The 21,496-nt window shown below is 42.6% G+C and overlaps 1 protein-coding gene across 2 annotated transcripts in view; it reads right to left on the bottom strand.

The window, feature by feature from the left end:
* Positions 1-21,496, bottom strand: part of PALD1 (phosphatase domain containing paladin 1) — a 324,772-nt gene that overhangs the window by 167,770 nt on the left and 135,506 nt on the right. For both annotated transcript variants that reach the window (XM_077259145.1, XM_077259146.1), the window contains 4 exons: positions 18,170-18,245; positions 14,585-14,736; positions 10,693-10,789; positions 6,334-6,438 (listed from right to left, as the gene is read on the bottom strand). In XM_077259145.1, the coding sequence (XP_077115260.1) occupies positions 6,334-6,438; positions 10,693-10,789; positions 14,585-14,736; positions 18,170-18,245 (430 nt within the window). The remainder of the gene's footprint in view (positions 1-6,333; positions 6,439-10,692; positions 10,790-14,584; positions 14,737-18,169; positions 18,246-21,496) is intronic.

Below are 21,496 nucleotides of genomic sequence, written 5' to 3'. Positions count from 1 at the left end.
TCAAGGTCCACCGATGCCATTCGTTATGGTTGGGGATGAGGCCTTCCAGATGTGTGAAAACCTACTGAAGCCCTATTCCAGTCGGGACTTGAACCACACTAGAAGGATCTTTAACTACAGACTGACCAGGGCCCGAAGAACTGTAGAGTGTACCTTTGGCATTCTGGTCGCTAAATGGCGCATTCTTGCATCAGCCATAAATCTAAAAGTGGAAACAGTCGACGAGGTGGTCAAAGGCTGTGTGGTTCTCCACAATTACATAATGACTAAGGAGCGACCCAACATTGAACTGGATGAACCAGTTGCACACCCACTGCCCGATTTCCAGCATCACCCGCTGCGGTCAACTGCAGCCGTTGGTCACATGCGGGACCAATTTGCTGCCTTTTTTGATTCAGATATTGGACGTGTGTCATGGCAGGACAATGTTGTGTAAATGTCCTGTTGTAATTATTTCTGTACCAGTAATTTTCTACAATGATAATAATATTTCTCATTAATAAACTTTAGTTTTGTTTGTGTTTACCATCTCTCCTATCTTTTTCCTCTCCAAACCAAGGTTGTCCTAAATCTGGCAGTATTTGATCTGTATTTAATATCCTTTTTTGTAATGCAAAACCAGGAGTGGGTGATAAAGGCAGAGGTGCTAGTTATTATGTTAATATCATAATCCGACATGATATGAGACATGGTTTACATACAGTAAACCATGTCATATCCCCCTCTTTTTTGCATATTCCACACTACTAATGTTAGTAGTGTGTATGTGCAAAATTTGGGCGCTGTAGCTATTAAATTTAAGGGTTAAATTGCGGAAAAAATTGGCGTGGGCTCCCGCGCAATTTTCTCCGCCAGAGTAGTAAAGCCAGTGACTGAGGGCAGATATTAATAGCCAGGAGAGGGTCCATGGTTATTGGCCCCCCCCCTGGCTAAAAACATCTGCCCCCAGCCACCCCAGAAAAGGCACATCTGGGTTTTTTTGGGGGTTTGCCTGGTTGTGGGACATCTTGGTGGGTTCATATGCCGTAGCGTGGTGGCGGGTGACCTGTCAGGGTCCGGCTGCACTGTGTCACAGTCCATAGCGATTGGCGAGCGGACGGCCATGCCAGGGTCCTGCTGCATCGTGGTGGGGGCGGTCCGGAAAGCCATGCCAGGGTCCTGCTGCATCGTGGTGGGGGCGGTCTGGAAAGCCATGCCACGGTCCTGCTGCATCGTGGCGGGGGCGGTCCAGAAAGCCATGCCAGGGTCCTGCTGCATCGTGGTGTCAGTGGAGGAGGTCCAAGCAGGAGCAGCGGTTGTCACGGTGGTGGCGGTGGGATGTCCAACTGCACTCGTCATGGTGCTGGCGCTGTAGTGGAGTCCGCCTGTGGAAGGAATAGAGGTGGCCGTGCAGTGGTATGCAGCAGAGGTCGGCATTGAGGTTAATCGTGACAGTGAAGGCACAGTTGGATATGCCGCCACTGTCTGCTGGAAATACCGACTCTGCTGCATAGCCTGCACGTAAGCAGCATTGCAGGCCTGCATGACACTCAGCTGGAGATCAGGAGTAAGGTTTTCCGACATGCCCTGCTCAATTTGGTTAAAAAAATGATGAGCTGGCCTCTGGAGGTCGGCTTTCACTTGATTAAGGCTTTTGGTGACCTCCTGGATACGGGCATTCAAGAGGTTATGTGAAACATCCATTCGGTCACCTAAAGCCTTGATTGATTTGTGTAAAACCGAGCTCAAGTGCAAAAACTCGGGCATGAGTGACATGTCCGAAGCCCTCTGCCGCTGCCAGGATGTGCCCAAAAAAAAGGGGGCAGTGAAAGAGGACTGCGAAAGGGGAAGACCTGATGGACCAGCTCCCTGGTCTCCAGTTAGTGTGGAAGGCCCACCTGCTGCTGCGCTGCTGGATGGCTGGGATGGGTCCGTGGCTGTCGGATGAAGGACCGTTCCTGAACCTGGGCCGACAGTCGTGCTGTATGTGCGGTGAAAAAAGGAAAAAGAAAATTAATACCAAAAATTAACCAGACGCAAAATCCTGTGGAATTTAAAAATACAGATTATAGCAATAAAACACAACCTAATGCACGTGATAAATACTTACATTCTCTGGGCAAGGACCGGTCTTAGAAATGCCAATACTCAATGGTATTTGTATCGTCTGATCCTTGCTCCTGAATCACTGGGAACACGACTCTCTTCACGCAGGTCCTTGTTGAAGCTGTCCTTCATCGAACGCCAACGTGTTTTTACTTTGTCCACTGTTAAGAAAAAAAACCCTTATGGTCAGAAAATGGACTTTTTGCCGTGCTCATCCAACTGTGTGTAATGAGAGAAACTCCGTAGAGTTTCTTTCATCACACAGAGTCAAGTGAGCACAGCCAAGGTCTCTGCTGCTTCACACTGCAGTGCAATACTTACCAAATGCTTTTCGGACCAGTGTCGTGGCGTTGTCCCAGCCATCCCACATCGCTTGGGCCACCTCAATCCACAACCGCCGGATCGTGGTGTTGTTCGAGTGCAGTGGATCCCGGCTGTCCCACAACGGGACTCGCTCCTGGACCAGGGTGATAAGTAGGTCATTGTCTATCAGGTTATGGTCCCGTTGTGAAACCTAAAAGATAAAGAAAGTCATTAAAGTTTGCTCAATTACATAAGGAAAAGAAAGAAAAAAAGATGCTGAGAAATGGCATGAATAGGAAAGTCAAGATACAAAAGGATTCCGGAAGGAAAAAGTTTAGAAATACGAGTGGAAAGAAAGGAAGATTCAAGAATATTACACTGAGGACAGTCAGCCTTGTATACGTACCCGCTGCCGTCTTTCCACCGGAACTTGACTCCGCTGCTCCGGCCCTGTCTCTGCCGCAGTAGAAGAGCTCTAAAAAAAGGGAAAAATCAAATTGTCACATGTGTCGATGTGACAGTGAATACTTACCAATCTGACGAGGCAAATACTCACCTCACTGACATGCTCCACTTCTGACTGTCGTGGCTGAAACTCCTCACCAGACGAAGAATCCGAAGACGACATTCTGATGCATGTAGAAAGAAAAAAATGGCAGAAATTAGGACATGTAGAGACAGAAAATAAAAAATAAAGGCATTGGCTACGATATACTCACATTGTTCAGAGTCTTTTCCTACAAGATGTGGCCTGTCAGGGTGTCTTCGGCTTCAGAGTCTGGTGAGAAGTGACCTGCAACTGTCCACACCCTCCCTTTTATCACCTTGATGGTGGGGGGTGGCTTATCAGTGTCTAGACATTGTTATCTTAATTGAAACGCATGCGTTCAAAAACGCAACAAAACGCATGTGCTAAAAAACGCATGCGTTTACATAGACAGCAATACGTTTTCTTGCTGCAAAAAAACGCATGCATTTTCTGCGGCAAAAAAAGCCTCTAGAAATTACTACACGTTGCATTTCCGCAACAAAACGCAAGCATAGAAACGACGCATGCGTCAAACGCAGCCAAACGCGTACAAAAAAAACGCATGCGTTTTTAATGTTAAATATAGGAAAAAAAAGGCATGCGTTTTTTTGCGCTAAAACGCAGCGGCAAAAAACGCAAATGTGAAACCAGCCTAAATTCATAAATTGGTGAAGAAATTGGCTTTGTGGTTCTTCTTTAATCACCCTTTGAAGTTTTCTGCCAATTACTGTAGATTTTGGTGCAAAGGGGCTGGACTGTGCACTGGGTCTTCTCCTCCATGTCTGATTCCCAGGCCCCTCCGTTTGCCTCCGACCTTTGACTGACAGGTCTCTGCTTTTTCACTGACCTGCCTCCTCTGTTTGAAATCTCACGCAAGCACAGTCATTGGCATGAGCGGCGCATGAGCAGATTCAGCTCTCAAATCAATGGTGTTTTCCAGAGATAGCTGCACATATGTGGCCCACAGCAATTACAATGTCAATTTATTGTGACCAAGACGGAAACTCAATTTTGTGAATGTGCAGCTGACGGCAAGGACACTGCCATTTTATTGAAGCCCACCTGGTACTTAATCTGCGCATGCACAGCCCATGGCAATGACGGTGCCAGCACAAGATTCATTCATGCAGCTCACAGTTTGGGCAGCATGAATCACCTGACAGATTTTTTTTAAGCCATAAGACATTATAATGGGTAGTTAGGATTAGAAGACAGATGTTCATAGACCGATCAAGAATTTCCAACTTAACAGAGAGGGTTTACTGTTCAGCATCCTCATCTCAATGATAGTGGCTACTAAGAGCTTGCTCTTGAGGACCTGTCCTGTTAGGAGTCACTCAGACAACCCAATAAAATAAATGGGCATTGTGTAATGCTTAATTTGCCCTGTGGTGGCGCTGCAGGAGAACTAACCACTGTCTGGTTTCTCCACAAATCGCAGCAGATTGCTGGAGCCCCAACAGGCAAACACTTTATGACCAGGGACGCTTCAAACAAGTAGATGTTCTCTAAAGTGGAGAAGTCTTCTAAATTAGATTTAGATTAGTGCTAATAAGGTGAACTTTTCAAAAGCCTGTGGTTCAGGAGCATCCAAAGATTACTGGGCATAGCTCCAAACAAGAAATCACTTGACAGTGGTTTATCCCCCTCTGCCAAAAACAGGTTTTTATAGCTACACCTCAAATGATGCCATAGTCCTTGTTGAAATGAAAACTTCTAAGAGCTTTTGTTTAGTTCCATGGGTGCTCGGTACAGTAGTTTGCCCCCAGGCGTCTCTGGTTGGCAGTTCTTTAGGTATGGAATGTGCTACATTCATAGCAGTCAATACTGCACCAATAGTCCAATAATCTATTTGCTGCACTCACATAATGCTCTCCAGAAAAATAAAAAAAGTCTGGAGTTCCTTTTCTTCCACATAGGAATAATGACAGGTCTGTCATGGATTTATCAATTGCTGCAATTAGCTAGAACTCAAAGCAGGGCAAATGCAATATGGTGTGATGCACTGCCCTCTCGACAAAGCCAGAGATCTACTTCAATCACGGTGGCCGCCACGGCACCCTCATCACAGTGGCCGCCACGGCACCCTCATCACAGTGGCCGCCACGGCACCCTCATCACAGTGGCCGCCACGGCACCCTCATCACAGTGGCCGCCACGGCACCCTCATCACAGTGGCCGCCACGGCACCCTCATCACAGTGGCAGCCACGGCACCCTCATCACAGTGGCAGCCACGGCACCCTCATCACAGTGGCAGCCACGGCACCCTCATCACAGTGGCAGCCACGGCACCCTCATCACTGTGGCAGCCACGGCACCCTCATCACTGTGGCAGCCACGGCACCCTCATCACTGTGGCAGCCACAGCGCCAACCAATTGCCAACATAATGAGAGAATAATCATTGTTCTCTCCTGTTGGGTAGGAGCGGTCAGTGGGCAAGGGATGCTGCTGCCTGATCACTTTACTGAGAAAGGAAACATTTCTGTGGGACCAGGGCTACACGTTGGGCACAATCACGAGTCCACCAGGCTGTGAGTAGAATATCACTTATATAATTTCATATATTTAAGCATAAAAACGACTGCTGACCTGAACAAGTACAGTCAGAAATGTTTAATCTGATGGTAGTTTTCTAATCCATCAGATTACAGTATCATAGATCGCATGGCACATATTACGCCCATGTATCTCTGCTATCTATAGAGCCACTCGCCTAATCAGATAAAAGTATCAGGATGATTTTGTAACAGAATACTTTGTGATTTCTCGGCAGGATGTATATGATGTCGCCTGTTGGAGGTTATGACCTCTGCTTTATTTGCTCTCAGTTACAAGTTCTAATCTAGAGACTCAGCACATGAGGACGGTATCTTATAACCACACTGCTATGACAGACACATCTACTTATGTACTTGGAGATGAAGATAAATGTCCTCGTGAGTGCACCCTTGGAACAGATTGTGAATTTATAAAGCTTCCTGAATGACAAACATTGCATGAGAGATGCGCAGCCATTCTCCGCATCTTGTCTCCCAGACACTTGCTTTTACTGAATACACCTTCCTGACAGCATTTACGTCAAGTCTGTCCTGTTTATACGACGCGTTTGGATTGTTATGAATCAGAAAAGACACAATTTCCTTCCTTTTTTAAACTAACATCCCCGGATGTGCCAGCAGATCTGCAATGTGTACACTGTGGTTAGATAATGAGGAGGATTTTCTGCTAGCTGCAGGGAAGACGACACCTGTCGGCATGAGCGCAAGCAGCACACCAGTGAGAAGGCATGTAGCCATATACACAAATCACTAATGACTATTATACAACGTCACGACAACCCTGCGCCTTATGAAGTATCAGCGCTCTGACCATATCTAAAGTTTATACGTTATATATAGGAGGCTCAATTCACCTGAATTTGGTAGTCTTCACCAATGCCCTCCAACTTTTTCTTGCAATCGTATATGGCTGACTTGATATCATGCATTTCCGAACATAAGGTAACAGCATGGTCCACCTATATTAGAAAAAAAATAAACTTGTCATAAGATACCAGAACACTGAAATATATAGAATCTTAAAGGACATAGACAGCATGATGATTTGAGTTAGGTCTTGTTTGAGTTGAAACCTGGGCGATAAAGAAACACAAGAAAAGACAGAAGAATCAACACCTTTGAAATGTGGTGCTGGAGAAGGAGATTTTCCATATCATTGATAGCAGGAAGAACAAAAATTAATTTTGGAACAAATCAAGCCAGACATGTCATTCGAAGCAAGGATCACTAAGCTACGACTTGCCTACCTTGGAAACCATACGAAGAGAGCAATCACCGGAGAAGGACATCATGGTCGGAAGAATAGAACGAACAAACCGGAGAAGACCAGCAACCAGATGGCTTCATACCATCAAGATAATGGTGGAGAAGACCCTGGTGGACCTATCTAGGCTAGCACAAGATCAATCTCCATACAGAAGTTACAACATCCGTTCCTTTTGCTCCCACTGTTTTTCCTCTCACATAGAGAACGCAAACGATCAGTAAAGTGTTAATATGTATGGGGGAGATAGCTGTCAGTAAACAATTATGTGTCCAATAGCTATCTAATTTGTATGGGGGCCTAAAGAGACCGTCTCGCCAGATTTCTGGTGTTCTCAAACTCTCCAAAATTAAATTGATGAGTTGACTGACTTCCTGTAAAGTTAGCTCTTGTGTGCATCTCATCAGGACTTTAGATATGAGCCCCATTGGGACGATACTAAAAAGGAAACTAACAGCTTGTCAACAGCAACAAACAAAAGCAAAAAATAAATAAAAATGCCTCAGCAAGGTTTATATAAAGAAAGGTACACAAGTGATAGTCACGAACAACGTACAGGTTTTCCTCTGCTACAGAAAGTAATGTTATGCAATTAAAAACAATTCAGATTATTTCTTTTACAGGCGGTTCAGCAGGAAATTATTTTCCCTAAAGAATCCAGAGATTAATCTGTGGGGATTAAATCACAGAAAATTGTACAAAGTAGGACACTTTTAAAGAGGGATTAATCTCAGGAGAAATCATTGCAGAGATTATTCTGCCTGTGTTGTTTAGCCCTTAATTACATGTACATGGAGTCAACCGCTCATTATCCAAGAGAACAATAGATTATGTAAGAAGGGAAAAAACGCTTTGAAAATATCAATATATTGCCTTGTTCAACTAAAAATCTGCTATTAAACACCAATTGTGAGGAAGAAAATATAATAAAATATTGCATTCACATACTCTATGGTTCAAGGTATTTGTCACGGTCACATACTCATGGCTTTATGCAATGACTTTTTGGAACGGTTTTATAGTCAACTCAGTGCAGTCATTGCAGTTATACACCCAGTGAAATCCCATTTATCACAAACAAAATAATGCAATACAATCATATGTTTGTTTACTTAGTGTTTATGAAAGTTTTAAGTACATAAAAGAAACACATTACACAATGAGAGATTCAGGTAGAAAGACAAAAAGAGTGTGAGGCCGGGTGCACACGATCTGGAAGTAGCAGTGCTTTGGACGTAGCGCATGTTTGCTGTGTCCAAACCGCTGCCATCTATTGAGCGCAGGTGATTCTGCATGTGATCACTGAACCGTGAGGATTTACTGCATCCAATACATTCTATTCATGTAATTTCTTTTGCTGAGACTCATGTCTCTCCAAGAGAAATTGACATGCTGCGGTCTGGATAGATGCGCTGCATGTCCGTCTCCACAGGTAAGCCGCGGGCATCTGTGGACCCATAGTGGGCATTGGACTTCTTGAAACCCCATCCACTGAGCTGTAACATCTGGCCCCTGCGGGTTGGACGCTGCATAAGCACACAGCGTTAAACCAGAGATGGACATACCATTGGTGCAACCTGTGCAGCCACACAGGGACCTGTTGTGAATTAGACTTTTTGGCTCCCTCTTGTGGTTACTAGTGATATGACTCTGGGATTGTCTTTCCTCAGTTTGGCACCCACCTGGGTCGTTAGTCCAGGGGTGTTGCTATATAAACTTCCTGGATCCTTAGTCCAGTGCCTGGCATCGTTGTAATCAGATCCTTTCTGTTTGCTCCTGTCTGCTGTCCTGGTTCGTGCAAAATTAAGCTAAGTCCTGCTTCTTTGTTTTTTGGTTATGTGCTTTGCTCTTATTTTTGTCCAGCTTGTACTAAATGTGATTCCTGACTTTGCTGGAAGCTCTAGGGGGGCTGGTGTTCTCCCCCCGGGCCGTTAGACGGTTCGGGGGTTCTTGAATATCCAGCGTGGATATTTTGATAGGGTTTTTGCTGACCATATAAGTCATCTTACTATATTCTGCTATTAGCTAGTGGGCCTCTCTTTGCTAAATACCTAGCTCATTCTTACGTTTGTCTTTTCCTCTTACCTCACCGTTATTATTTGTTGGGGGCTTGTATCCAACTTTTGGGGTCTTTTCTCTGGAGGCAAGAAAGGTCTTTCTTTTCCCTTCTAGGGTTAGTTAGTTCTCCGGCTGGCGCGAGACGTCTAGAACCATCGTAGGCACGTTCCCCGGCTGCTGCTATTTGTGGTGCTAGGATTAGATATATGGTCAGCTCAGTTACCACTGCCCTATGAGCTGGTTTTTTGTGTTTGCAGACTTAGTAATTATTTCTGAGACCCTCTGCCATTGGGGTCATGACAGGGACCCAAGGGTTTAGGGAGCCCATTTTCACCTGCAAACATGTGGAATTATAAATTATGATGAGCTATTGAACTATACACGGCCCATATATTCTTCTTGCACAGGGGCCCATTTCTGACTGTGTCCGTTACTGGTCAAACCCACAGCAACTCAGGATCGTGGCCACATACCCCAATACATTTTCCAGTAAAAAAGGAATATAGCAGAAAAGCATATCTCTGACCCTACAACTGTCCATATGCCCTAAATTTTAGACTGAGATTCCTCCACTGAGTGAACTATGGTAAAACAACTACCCTGACAACCTAAAAGGGAATCTGTCAGTAGGAACAACCCTCTTAAGCCGTCTGTATGGTCATGTAGGTCATAGGAAGCTGAATACAATGATACATGGATTTCTGTTTGAGGTCTTATTCCAGAGATATCCATGTTTTTCGTATACATAAATGAACTGTAAAGATCTATGGGTGGAACATAAATCTCAGAGCTTAGTGTAAGTGACAGGGGGTGTTACCAGTGTGAGACATGTAATGGCTGAATGTTTGCTCTCCTGATCTACATGTCTCACACACTGGTAACGCTTATTTTCAGTAATAATCATCTCTGGAGGCAGAGTCTCAGGGAGATCAGTGACGGGCCCAGAGATCCTAACAGCTCTTTTGCATATTAAGAAAAACATGGATTTAATGAGCATATGAAAATCACATCACAGATATCAAGGCATCACTTTATTCAGCTTCCTATGACCTACAAGTCCATATAGAAGGCTTGGGAGAGTTGTTCCAACTGACAGATTCCCTTTAAGAGGACTAACATACAGAAAAACAGATGTGTCAGATACCGTCGACTAGGGTGAAAATACACATATAGCAGATTTACAGTGGAAGACAATGCAGTCACTTGTCTCACATACACAGGATGCAACCGAATGCAAACAAATACACACAATGCAAACCCATGCTCCAGTCACATGGATCGTACATGGTTACACTCACATTTTACAGGCAGTACCACCTATAATGTTAGCATGAAGCAAGCATAGTCCAACCACTATTGAATTTAATTCATTTTTAATTTTTATGTCAATCTACCAGTAATTCAGATTTACATAGTGTCATAAAATGCTACTATAAAAGGGAATCTTTAGGCTGGTGTTTGCTATGTAATCTGAGGGCAGCATGAGGTAATGGCTGAGACACTGATTTCAGCAGTATCTCACTTATTAGGCTGTGTGTTGTGGTTTCCATACAGTGAGTGTTTTATCACCAGGACATTACCACTGCACGGACTATCTGCCTCCTGGTCCAACTCCACCCCCTCCACCGATAAGCAGCTCACTGTCAACATACAATGTACACAGAGAACTGTGGTGTGTGGGGGGTTAGCTTTCTGAGCTCTGCTACATGCTGCCTCTAAGAGGTGTGATTGGGTCATAACTGCTTCTCCCAGTAAACTAACGTAAGTGATATATCGATGTAATCAGAGTCTCTTTTCCTACATCCTGCTGCTCTCAGATGAAGTAGTGAAAAACTGTGACAAATTCCTTTTAAGGAAATCATTTTTCCTATTGAGTCATATCAATAGTTACCTCGTCAACTATTTGTTCTCCATTAGGTACCATATTGATGAAGTTTTGTATGACCCGAAAGTGTTCTTTTGGAAGGTCATTGGTATTCTGGGTAATCCTGGAATGCAAATAGAATGTAATTGGACAAAACAATTTATAAAAGTGGATAAATATCACATGGACTCAAAGGTCTGAAAGAATTTCACCCAGGCGATTTGTGCAAGCAAGAGAAGTTCATCCATGATGGGCCGATATATAGCAGCTAAAACATAACCACTGTTTTCCTGTTTATTTTATAAATTAATGGTACACGTGAAAATACGCAACTTTGTCATTCAATCTAACAGAGAAATCTGATTCTTTCTCTTCCTGGACTTTCATTCTTATTTCATGGGCAAAAATCAGTAAAATCTCTGTAGTGACTACAGATTACCCCATTACCGAGATGGCAGTTGCTGCTCATAAGAATCTATAGCGATGGGACTCAGACATGGATGTTCTGCAGCCAGTTCTCCAGAAAGGACAGGTACATTTTAATTTACAAGGACTGTAAATTTAACGTGGTAATGAAAAAAAAATATTCTCAACAAAAAGATTTTTAAAAAATCAATATATTTTCTAACCGGGCAAACAATCTGGTTAAAAGGGCACATGTCAGTAGTGCAATCTACTGGCAACATGATATAGAGGGGTCTGAAGAGGTTCATGAAAATAGATTCAGTACAAGGGCTCATTCACAAGTCTGATTTTCATGTATGAGGACTGTCCGTGTTTTTCACTGATCGCACTTGTACCTGTTATAGTCTATGGGGCCATTCATATGTCCGTGACTTTTCACGAAGACATGTCTGATTTTGATCCAAGGATCGGATCAAAATTGGCAATGCAAGTCAATGGGTCTGTGAAAAAAAAAAAAAAATCAGACTGTACTCGGATGACATTTGAGTGCAGTCTGATTTTCACAGACTGTCTGAATAGAGAAGGTGGAGCAACTTTTTTATTTTTTTTTTTTATATCTCCATATACGAAAAATCACACTCCGACCACACTTGTATCAGAAAAATCGATTCGCTTTTCTTGGAAGTGTAAACATCAGATCCTAATTAGTGATGCACAGCATTTTTTGTACTATAGACAGCAATCATTCACTGATTAAGGCTTATCTGGCAAGCCCAAAACGAGCAGAGAATTTTAACTAAAAAGGTAGTAATAAGTTATCTGAGTATTTTCCTACAAAACTAGACACAGTTTGTGTTCAGCTCCTGTGCCATAACATGCTGCTAACAGCCCAGACTGCATTCTCAATGTGACAGGTTCCCTTTAAGGCATATGGCTTGTAAAGAACTAATTAGAATAATGCAGAGCCTTTTCGCCTGCCAAACTACACTGGTACCAAATATTCTTAAGCGACTGCAAGACATTGTCATAGAAACCAGCTCCTGTCTGTAATCTTACTATGTGAATGCATCTGATTTATATTACCAGCCGGATGTCAAAGAATGGGGAATGCTCAGAGTGAATGTGATTGCCTATGTGTGTAATAGTAAACCGCTATTGTTATATTCAGGGTAAGTGGCCATCTATGCGCTAGGTTGTAATGGAAGACGACGCACCTGCATTTTCTTATATAAACTTCCCATGTGAGGTCTCTACACACAGGGCTATTAATTATCATAGCTCCGATCAATAACCTTGTACAGTGCTGATATAATAGCAGTAGTAATCATTCAGAGGCCTTGCGGTTATCGCACACTAAACAGTGAGGGTGCACTAATCGCTCCCCAGCATTTTGATCCACAGACATCTCTGCTGTGAAAGTGCTGTGGAGTGATTAAAACCATGCTAACAGTATAGTGAGCGATGACAGTAACCGATCCCAGCACCGTCCCAATGACTGGAAATGAACAGTTGCAGGGAGAATATAACTTACATTTTCTCACTGTAGCCGCAGCTCCAGTAAAATGGCTACATGGGATTTAAATGCTATTTACCTGCAGTATAACCCCATGCCTGCAGGTAACCAGCACAGATTCCCTTTAAATACAAAAAAAAAATATACAATGACAAAACACAGTGTGAATTCAGCCCAATTTGAAAACAGTTTAGTTCCTCACATTGTGTCTGAGGTTATGTATGCTCAGTAGAGATGGGCGAACCTCTGGATGTTTGGGTCTGGCGTGTTCGGCTGAACAATTAAAAAAAAAAAAAAAGTTCGGGTACCAGAACAGTACCCGGACCTAAATCCCATTTACCCGGACCCTGGTGAGACCTCCGCTAGCACAGGGAGAAAGTCTCACGATGCAGTGCTGAGCTCAGAGAGTTCACCGCAGTTGACTGAGAAATTTCTCCAGGTGAACTCGCAGCTGCACCGTGAGGCTTTTTTTCACTGTGCTAGCGGGGATCTCACCGAGCACCACAGTTCAAGGGGTTAGATGGGAACGCAGCCTCGGTGACCTATGGTAACCTTGATGATGCTACCGCTGCTCACTGATGCTGCGCTAGCAGTAGCTTTTAATTCATCAGTGGTTGACACCATCCAGGTTGAAAGCAATTTATCCCCCAGACATGGATTACGGTGTGGGACAGAACAACGGACAGGTGAGGAATATGGTTGTTTCTTTTATTATTACAGGAGACAAGGGATTCAATGGAATGGGTGATGACGCGAGTATGGTTTAATTTAGAATCATTAAAGGAGTCTGTATCATTCTTTCAATTAAAGGACTTTATTCTGGCTGTGTCTTTATTTACCATATAACTATAGGATTAGTAACGAATAGATTGTCTTATAGACACTACTAACCTGTGGGGGCTTGAGGTCACCTAACAATACAAAGGTGACATCAACCCCACAAATATTAACCCCACTTTCCACCACTAAAGGGCAAGGGGGAAGAGCCAGGCAAAGCGCCACAATAGGCACATCTAATAGATGCGCCTTTTCTCGGCAGATGTGGACTGCTATGTTTAGGCTGGGGGGGCCAATATCAATGGCCCCTTACTAGCCTAAGAATACCAGCCCCCAGCTCTCTGCTTTATCCACACTGGTTGTCAAAAATGGGAGGAACCCTGCATAATTTTTTTTTTTTAATTATTTATTAAAATAATTAAAATTTAAAAAAAGCATGGGGACCCCTCTATTCTTGATAACCAGCCTTGCTAAAGCTGACAGCTGAGGGTTGCAGCCCCCAGTTGTTAGTTTGCCTGGCTGGTTATCAAAAAATACAGGAATACAGGGGAACCTATGTTTTTTTTTTGTTTGTTTGTTTTTTTAATTTATTTATTTAGAATTCAGGCACTGTCTTATTCTGTCTGATAATTACTCCCATCAGCCATTCCTGCTCTAGTTATTAGCAGCAGCAGGCGTAGGCTGTAGTAGTCCCATCGGCCCACACCAGTGAATGGAGGTAAACTTTGTACCTCTGATCAAAGCTGCAGGCTCACACTGTCATGTCATGGGAAACGCATGTGTCTCAGGTTTTACTGCCTATCAGAAGCAGTGTTTGCTGAGTTGTCATGCACATGACAGTGAGACAGACACCCAGTGTTCAAACCCAACAGTAACACGGACTTCCTGGTACGGACGCCAAACTTTACTGTTCAGGTTCACCCATCTCTAATGCTCAGTACTTTTATGTCTCTATTTTCATATAGTTAATAAAATGAGCCTCCTTCCACAGCACAAAATTTACAACATGGGGATCAAACAGATTTTGACACAAATTGCACCCACTCAAGCAAGATTCATCAGGCATAGTGTGAACTTAAAGAGCTGCAGCATGCCCTAGAATCTAATGCATTCTTATTCCATGTACAGAACACAATTTTTGGTGTTGATTTCACAACAAAAATCATCAAACACACGACTTGTACATAACCAAGGGAAAGTTTTACAACATCTACAAGAACTCACGTCTGCTTATCAGCTGCACTCTTTCTGTGATACAGAACTAATGTTCCCAGAATCATGGCCAAGTTCGTCCTACCAACTCCTGTCTGGCAGCTGAAAAGCAAAGCAGGCGGCGCACAGCTGGCATCATGGAGCAGCAGGAGGCAAGGGTTTTCCTGAAACGCAGAACATATATGTTAAATTGCAGAACACCATGAAAAACTTGTCCATATTGGCATCCCAATTTGAAACTTATAATATTTATGCCCAATGTAAAGTATCTTTAGTAATAATGAGCGCACGTGCTCGGATAAAGCGTTATCCAAGCATGCTCGAGTGCTAACAGAGTGTCTTCAGCGTCCTCAAAAAATATGTTCGAGTTCCCGCGGCTGCATGTCTCACGGCTGTTCGACTCCAGCAACACATGCAGAATCAGCCTGTTTGTATGCAATCCTTGCAGGTGTTACAGCTATCTCACTGCCGCGGGGACATGAACATTTTATTCGAGCACACCTAAGACACTCGGATAGCACACAAGCATGCTTGGATAACACTTTATTAAAATTCCAAGTGCGGTGAAATTGCAAAAAAAGTGCAATCCCACAGTTATTTTATTTTTCTTTTACCATGTTCACTAAATGCTAAAACTGACCTGCCATTATGATTCTCCAGGTCATTAAGAGTTCATAGACACCAAACATGTATAGGTTCTTTTTTATTTAAGTGGTGGAAAGAAAATCCAAAATTTGTTAAAAAAAAAAAAATGATGGCGCCATTTCCGGAGACCTGAAGTGTCTCCATTTTTCATGATCTCGGGTTGAGTGAGAGCTTATTTTTTGCACACCGAGCTGATGTTTTTATTGATACCATTTGGGTGTAGATACTATGATGCAATGTAGCAGCGACCAAAAAACGTAATTCTGGCGTTCTGACTTTTTTTCTCGTTACGCCATTTAGCAATCGAGTTAATTTTTTTATATTGATCGATTGGGCGATTCTGAAAATGGCAATAGCAAATGTGTATATTTGATTTGATTTTTTTTATTGTTTTATTATGAATGGGGCAAAAGGGAGGTGATTTTAACTTTTATAATTTATTTATTTTCATTTTTTTTTTAAACTGTTTTTTTTTTTTTTTTACTTTTTGCATGCTTCAATAGCCTCCATGGGAGACTAGAAGCTGCAGTTGCCCTATCGCCTATGCTACATACAAGCGATGATCAGATCACCTGTGTGTAGAAGAAATGCTCACCTGCTATGAGCATGACTACTAGGCGGCGATCATTGCAATCTGGCAATGACAACCACAGAGGTCTGCTGCAGACCTCTGGTTGCCATGCCAACCCATTAGTGATCCACAATCATGTGATGCGGTCACCAATGGGAGGAGCCAGTGATGCGCTTCCTGTAAGCGTGATTTAAATGCCGCTGTCAGCGATTCCACCAGCAGCTGTTGCGGGCACATGTCAGCTGTATAGATCCGCTGTCATGTGACCAGAAAGGTGTGAGCTCAGCGCCAGAGTCCGCACCAAACAGGGCGTATTATTACGACACATGTCGGAAAGGTTTGAAGAAGTAAAATCATGTTGCAGATTTTACATGTCAAGATTTTTCTTGCCGGCACTGTATTTACTAACAGCAGGGTATATATTCGTTATGTTTCGGTCTTAGTTTTTTTGGTTTTATGTGGAACATATTGTTTGTTTGTTTTTCATGATGTTTTGGGGTACTTCCAAATAAATGACAGTGTAATTTGTATTTTTTTTTTTTTCATAAAACATCTCTGGGGAGCAATTTTTTTTTCTTTATTGTTAATTCGTTCCATTGTAACTGGGTCATCTATGGGAACTTGAGATACAGGGAAAAAGTGTCCCATACTGTGCCACAAGCATTATGCTGCTGATGAAATAGAAAGCAGAAGCATTAATAAACCATTTTGGAACACATCCCAGGGTCCTGGTTGTATCTGACAGCTGGCGACTGGATCGGGTTCTGTTAGACTGCAGGAACATTATCTTTGTGACTTAACTGTACCATGAAAGTCCAAAAATGCATCTTTAGTCCACCCATAAATAGGTGAGAGCGAGCCGCTCAAAACGTGTAGGCTCCGTACTCAATTTTTATGACGTTACCCAATCGCAATATGGTTTTACTCAATATTCAATAAAGAGAATTGTTTGCTCTATCCCTATGGCTGGACTTCATTGCAAAGTTATATTGCAGAGTTAAAGCTCCTACAATCTAGCAGGAGCAGGTCCGGTACATTGTTTTGGATGATGGTCCGCATCCAGAATTTAGTCTTTTATTTATTTACTGTGGGGTTTTTTAGAGAATAACATTACCATGCATAGTTAAAGCTCAGAGTCAGGACCAAGTGTAATAAATTAACAGAACTTGGTAGTTATTGTGTTAAATAAAGCTTTGAATTTTTATGTATTTTGTTTGCTCCAGCACAATTTTGTGTTTGTAGTTGTAATATTTGAAATTATTGACCAATATATTGAAGAAGGCCACAACATTTTTACATCTAAAACCACTCATGCATGTGGGTTTACAGTAGTTACAGTTAAAAGGGTTATCCAGGACTATCTGTTTTTGTATTAAAGGCTTAAGAACTAGCCGACAGTTCCCAACTACCTGCCTGTTGTGCCCGGCACCGATCTATGCTGAAACGGAGAGGTCACAGACCACTCCCGTCATCGATTCAGTGGCTTCCACTGACGTCACATTGACAGAGCAGCACTTCTCTTCCACTTTGCTCTACTGACAGGGAGTGATGTAGACATCATGCTGATTCACAACCGGTTGCCCGCTGCCTATCTGCGGGAAGCCGATTGCCAATTGTGTCAGCAGTCACGCCCTGTTGACAGAGCAGCCCAGAAGAAGAAGAGCTGCTCTGTTGAATCTGGTTGGTGACCACTTTGAGCCGATGCCCGGACAGGCATGTAGTTGCTTCTGTTAACAACTACCTGCCAGTTCTTTTTATACCAGAAGTAAACAAACAAAAAAAAGTTAAAACAGTCCTGGTCAACACCTTTAAACTTGCTACAGGAGACAAGAACAGCAGAAAAATGGAGGTACCCTTTAAATATAATTTGCAAGATTAATAAGCACATCAGCTATTTCCCTGTAAAAACTGTTTCTATAAAAACACCATTAAATCATGGTGTGAATTTTCGTAAACAAGGACCACTTTGCAGAGAACAAGTTTGAGCTTTGAGAGCAGATCCACAGTAGATTTGGCAGGTTGACACAGGAACACAGTAGTAAGTCAAAGTGATATTTGCCAACTTTAAACAACCTCCTGGCATTACTTATGTTAATGTGCCAGACTGAGTTCTGAAAGTATACTGTGTAGGTTAAAGTTCATTCTAATATATTTGTCTTTTTTGCCGCTAAAACTTTTGACCAAATTCAACTTTGAGAACAATATTTATGGATAGAGGAGCTCTCTAGTGTTTAATACATGTTCACCTAGTGTTCATACAGCACAGCAGTGCTTGCACTACTTCCAAACATCCTCCCGGAAAGTTATGTATAACTTATATGCCATTTCAGTGTAATTTAAATGGGAACAGAATAGTTAATATCAAAATAAATGTTACTTACCCTGAGAAAGCTTACAAAATCATCAAACTGTGATTCCAGAGGAGCACCATCTACTGGTAGGGGCAAACGATGGTATCTGTGAATTAGGATGGAGATCCTTAATATTTTTTGTTAAGATAAAAGCTTTCTTAATATTTTTGGGCTCTATACCTGAAATCATCATAACATAAAAAAATCTGTTGTACACATTCCTATAAAGCTAACTTGGATATAGTGCAGCCATTCACACAAATGCCGATTTTGTACAACTGCAGGCATATCCTTTGGAGGGACTAACTTTGCAGATGGCTCTAGTGTTGTAGATTGTATTTTATGATTTCGAGTTTGATCTGTCTTGTTCCTTCCTGTAATCATTCACTTTGATTATGCAGATAATGGTTGAAAAATTAAACGGTTCTCCTTCAAAATCTGAGAACTTTTTTCTATTGAAATGCTGTTACAGTTTATGGGCAGACTACAGCAATTTGATTAACAAACTCACACATGGAATCTTCCAGAGATTATCATCGCCTAGATACTGTACTTCTGGTAGGTCATTACAACAAAGAGCAAAGATTAATAATTACGAGTGATGCAAAAAAAAAAAAAAGCAAGATCATCAGTAAGAAAGATTAGTGGACAGTGACCAACTGACCCACAGAATACATGAGAACACTGCTAAGGGCAGGGGGAATGCATTGCAAAGCTATGCAAAAACTATGCAGGAGAACATACACTCACCGGCCACTTTATTAGGTACACCATGCTAGTAATGGGTTGGACCCCCTTTTGCCTTCAGAACTGCCTCAATTCTTCGTGGCATAGATTCAACAAGGTGCTGGAAGCATTCCTCAGAGATTTTGGTCCATATTGACATGATGGCATCACACAGTTGCCGCAGATTTGTCGGCTGCACATCCCAAAGATGCTCCATACAAGGCAGGATGGATCCATGCTTTCATGTTGTTTACGCCAAATTCTGACCCTACCATCCGAATGTCGCAGCAGAAATCGAGACTCATCAGACCAAGCAACGTTTTTCCAATCTTCTACTGTCCAATTTCGATGAGCTTGTACAAATTGTAGCCTCAGTTTCCTGTTCTTAGCTGAAAGGAGTGGTACCCGGTGTGGTCTCCTGCTGCTGTAGCCCATCTGCCTCAAAGTTCGACGCACTGTGCGTTCAGAGATGCTCTTAGGCCTACCTTGGTTGTAACGGGTGGCGATTTGAGTCACTGTTGCCTTTCTATCAGCTCGAACCAGTCTGCCCATTCTCCTCTGACCTCTGGCATCAACAAGGCATTTCCGCCCACAGAACTGCCGCTCACTGGATTTTTTTTCTTTTTCGGACCATTCTCTGTAAACCCTAGAGATGGTTGTGCGTGAAAATCCCAGTAGATCAGCAGTTTCTGAAATACTCAGACCAGCCCTTCTGGCACCAACAACCATGCCACGTTCAAAGGCACTCAAATCACCTTTCTTCCCCATACTGATGCTCGGTTTGAACTGCAGGAGATTGTCTTGACCATGTCTACATGCCTAAATGCACTGAGTTGCCGCCATGTGATTGGCTGATTAGAAATTAAGTGTTAACAAGAAGTTGGACAGGTGTACCTAATAAAGTGGCCGGTGAGTGTATATGCAATGCTAGAAGTAGTTGTACAACTGAGATCAGAAGGTGTAAATAGAAAAGGCAACTATGTTGGAGCCATATCTCGATTAAGGTTTCCTGACACATACCATTCATTCCCTGATTAATGCACTAAAGACAAGGCCTGAAACATAGTAACATAGTAACATAGTTAGTAAGGCCGAAAAAAGACATTTGTCCATCCAGTTCAGCCTATATTCCTATATTTCATCATAATAAATCCCCAGATCTACATCCTTCTACAGAAACTAATAATTGTATGATACAATATTGTTCTGCTCCAGGAAGACATCCAGGCCTCTCTTGAACCCCTCGACTGAGTTCGCCATCACCACCTCCTCAGGCAAGCAATTCCACATTCTCACTGCCCTAACAGTAAAGAATCCTCTTCTATGTTGGTGGAAAAACCTTCTCTCCTCCAGACGCAAAGAATGCCCCCTTGTGCCCGTCACCTTCCTTGGTATAAACAGATCCTCAGCGAGATATTTGTATTGTCCCCTTATATACTTATACATGGTTATTAGATCGCCCCTCAGTCGTCTTTTTTCTAGACTAAATAATCCTAATTTCGCTAATCTATCTGGGTATTGTAGTTCTCCCATCCCCTTTATTAACTTTGTTGCCCTCCTTTGTACTCTCTCTAGTTCCATTATATCCTTCCTGAGCACCGGTGCCCAAAACTGGACACAGTACTCCATGTGCGGTCTAACTAGGGATTTGTACAGAGGCAGTATAATGCTCTCATCATGTGTATCCAGACCTCTTTTAATGCACCCCATGATCCTGTTTGCCTTGGCAGCTGCTGCCTGGCACTGGCTGCTCCAGGTAAGTTTATCATTAACTAGGATCCCCAAGTCCTTCTCCCTGTCAGATTTACCCAGTGGTTTCCCGTTCAGTGTGTAATGGTGATATTGATTCCTTCTTCCCATGTGTATAACCTTACATTTATCATTGTTAAACCTCATCTGCCACCTTTCAGCCCAAGTTTCCAACTTATCCAGATCCATCTGTAGCAGAATACTATCTTCTCTTGTATTAACTGCTTTACATAGTTTTGTATCATCTGCAAATATCAATATTTTACTGTGTAAACCTTCTACCAGATCATTAATGAATATGTTGAAGAGAACAGGTCCCAACACCGACCCCTGCGGTACCCCACTGGTCACAGCGACCCAGTTAGAGACTATACCATTTATAACCACCCTCTGCTTTCTATCACTAAGCCAGTTACTAACCCATTTACACACATTTTCCCCCAGACCAAGCATTCTCATTTTGTGTACCAACCTCTTGTGCGGCACGGTATCAAACGCTTTGGAAAAATCGAGATATACCACGTCCAATGACTCACCGTGGTCTAGCCTATAGCTTACCTCTTCATAAAAACTGATTAGATTGGTTTGACATGAGCGATTTCTCATAAACCCATGCTGATATGGAGTTAAACAGTTATTCTCATTGAGATAATCCAGAATAACATCCTTCAGAAACCCTTCAAATATTTTACCAACAGTAGAGACCAGTAGAGAAACAGACCTGATGCTAAAATTTGTGAAGATCAGATTAGTAAATGAATACCAAAGAAGAAAGAAATGTTTATACAAACCACAACAAAGAAAAAAACACCTCCGCACCGCTGCAATTCGTTAGACTCTGGTATATTAAACCCTTCTTTGCTGTTATAGCCGTAATGACAT

The sequence above is a fragment of the Ranitomeya variabilis genome, chromosome 4 (assembly GCF_051348905.1).
Source record: "Ranitomeya variabilis isolate aRanVar5 chromosome 4, aRanVar5.hap1, whole genome shotgun sequence".
Lineage (NCBI taxonomy): Eukaryota > Metazoa > Chordata > Amphibia > Anura > Dendrobatidae > Ranitomeya > Ranitomeya variabilis.
The sequence above is the reverse complement of the archived record's forward strand: the minus strand, read 5'-3'. Positions and strand labels throughout refer to the sequence as shown.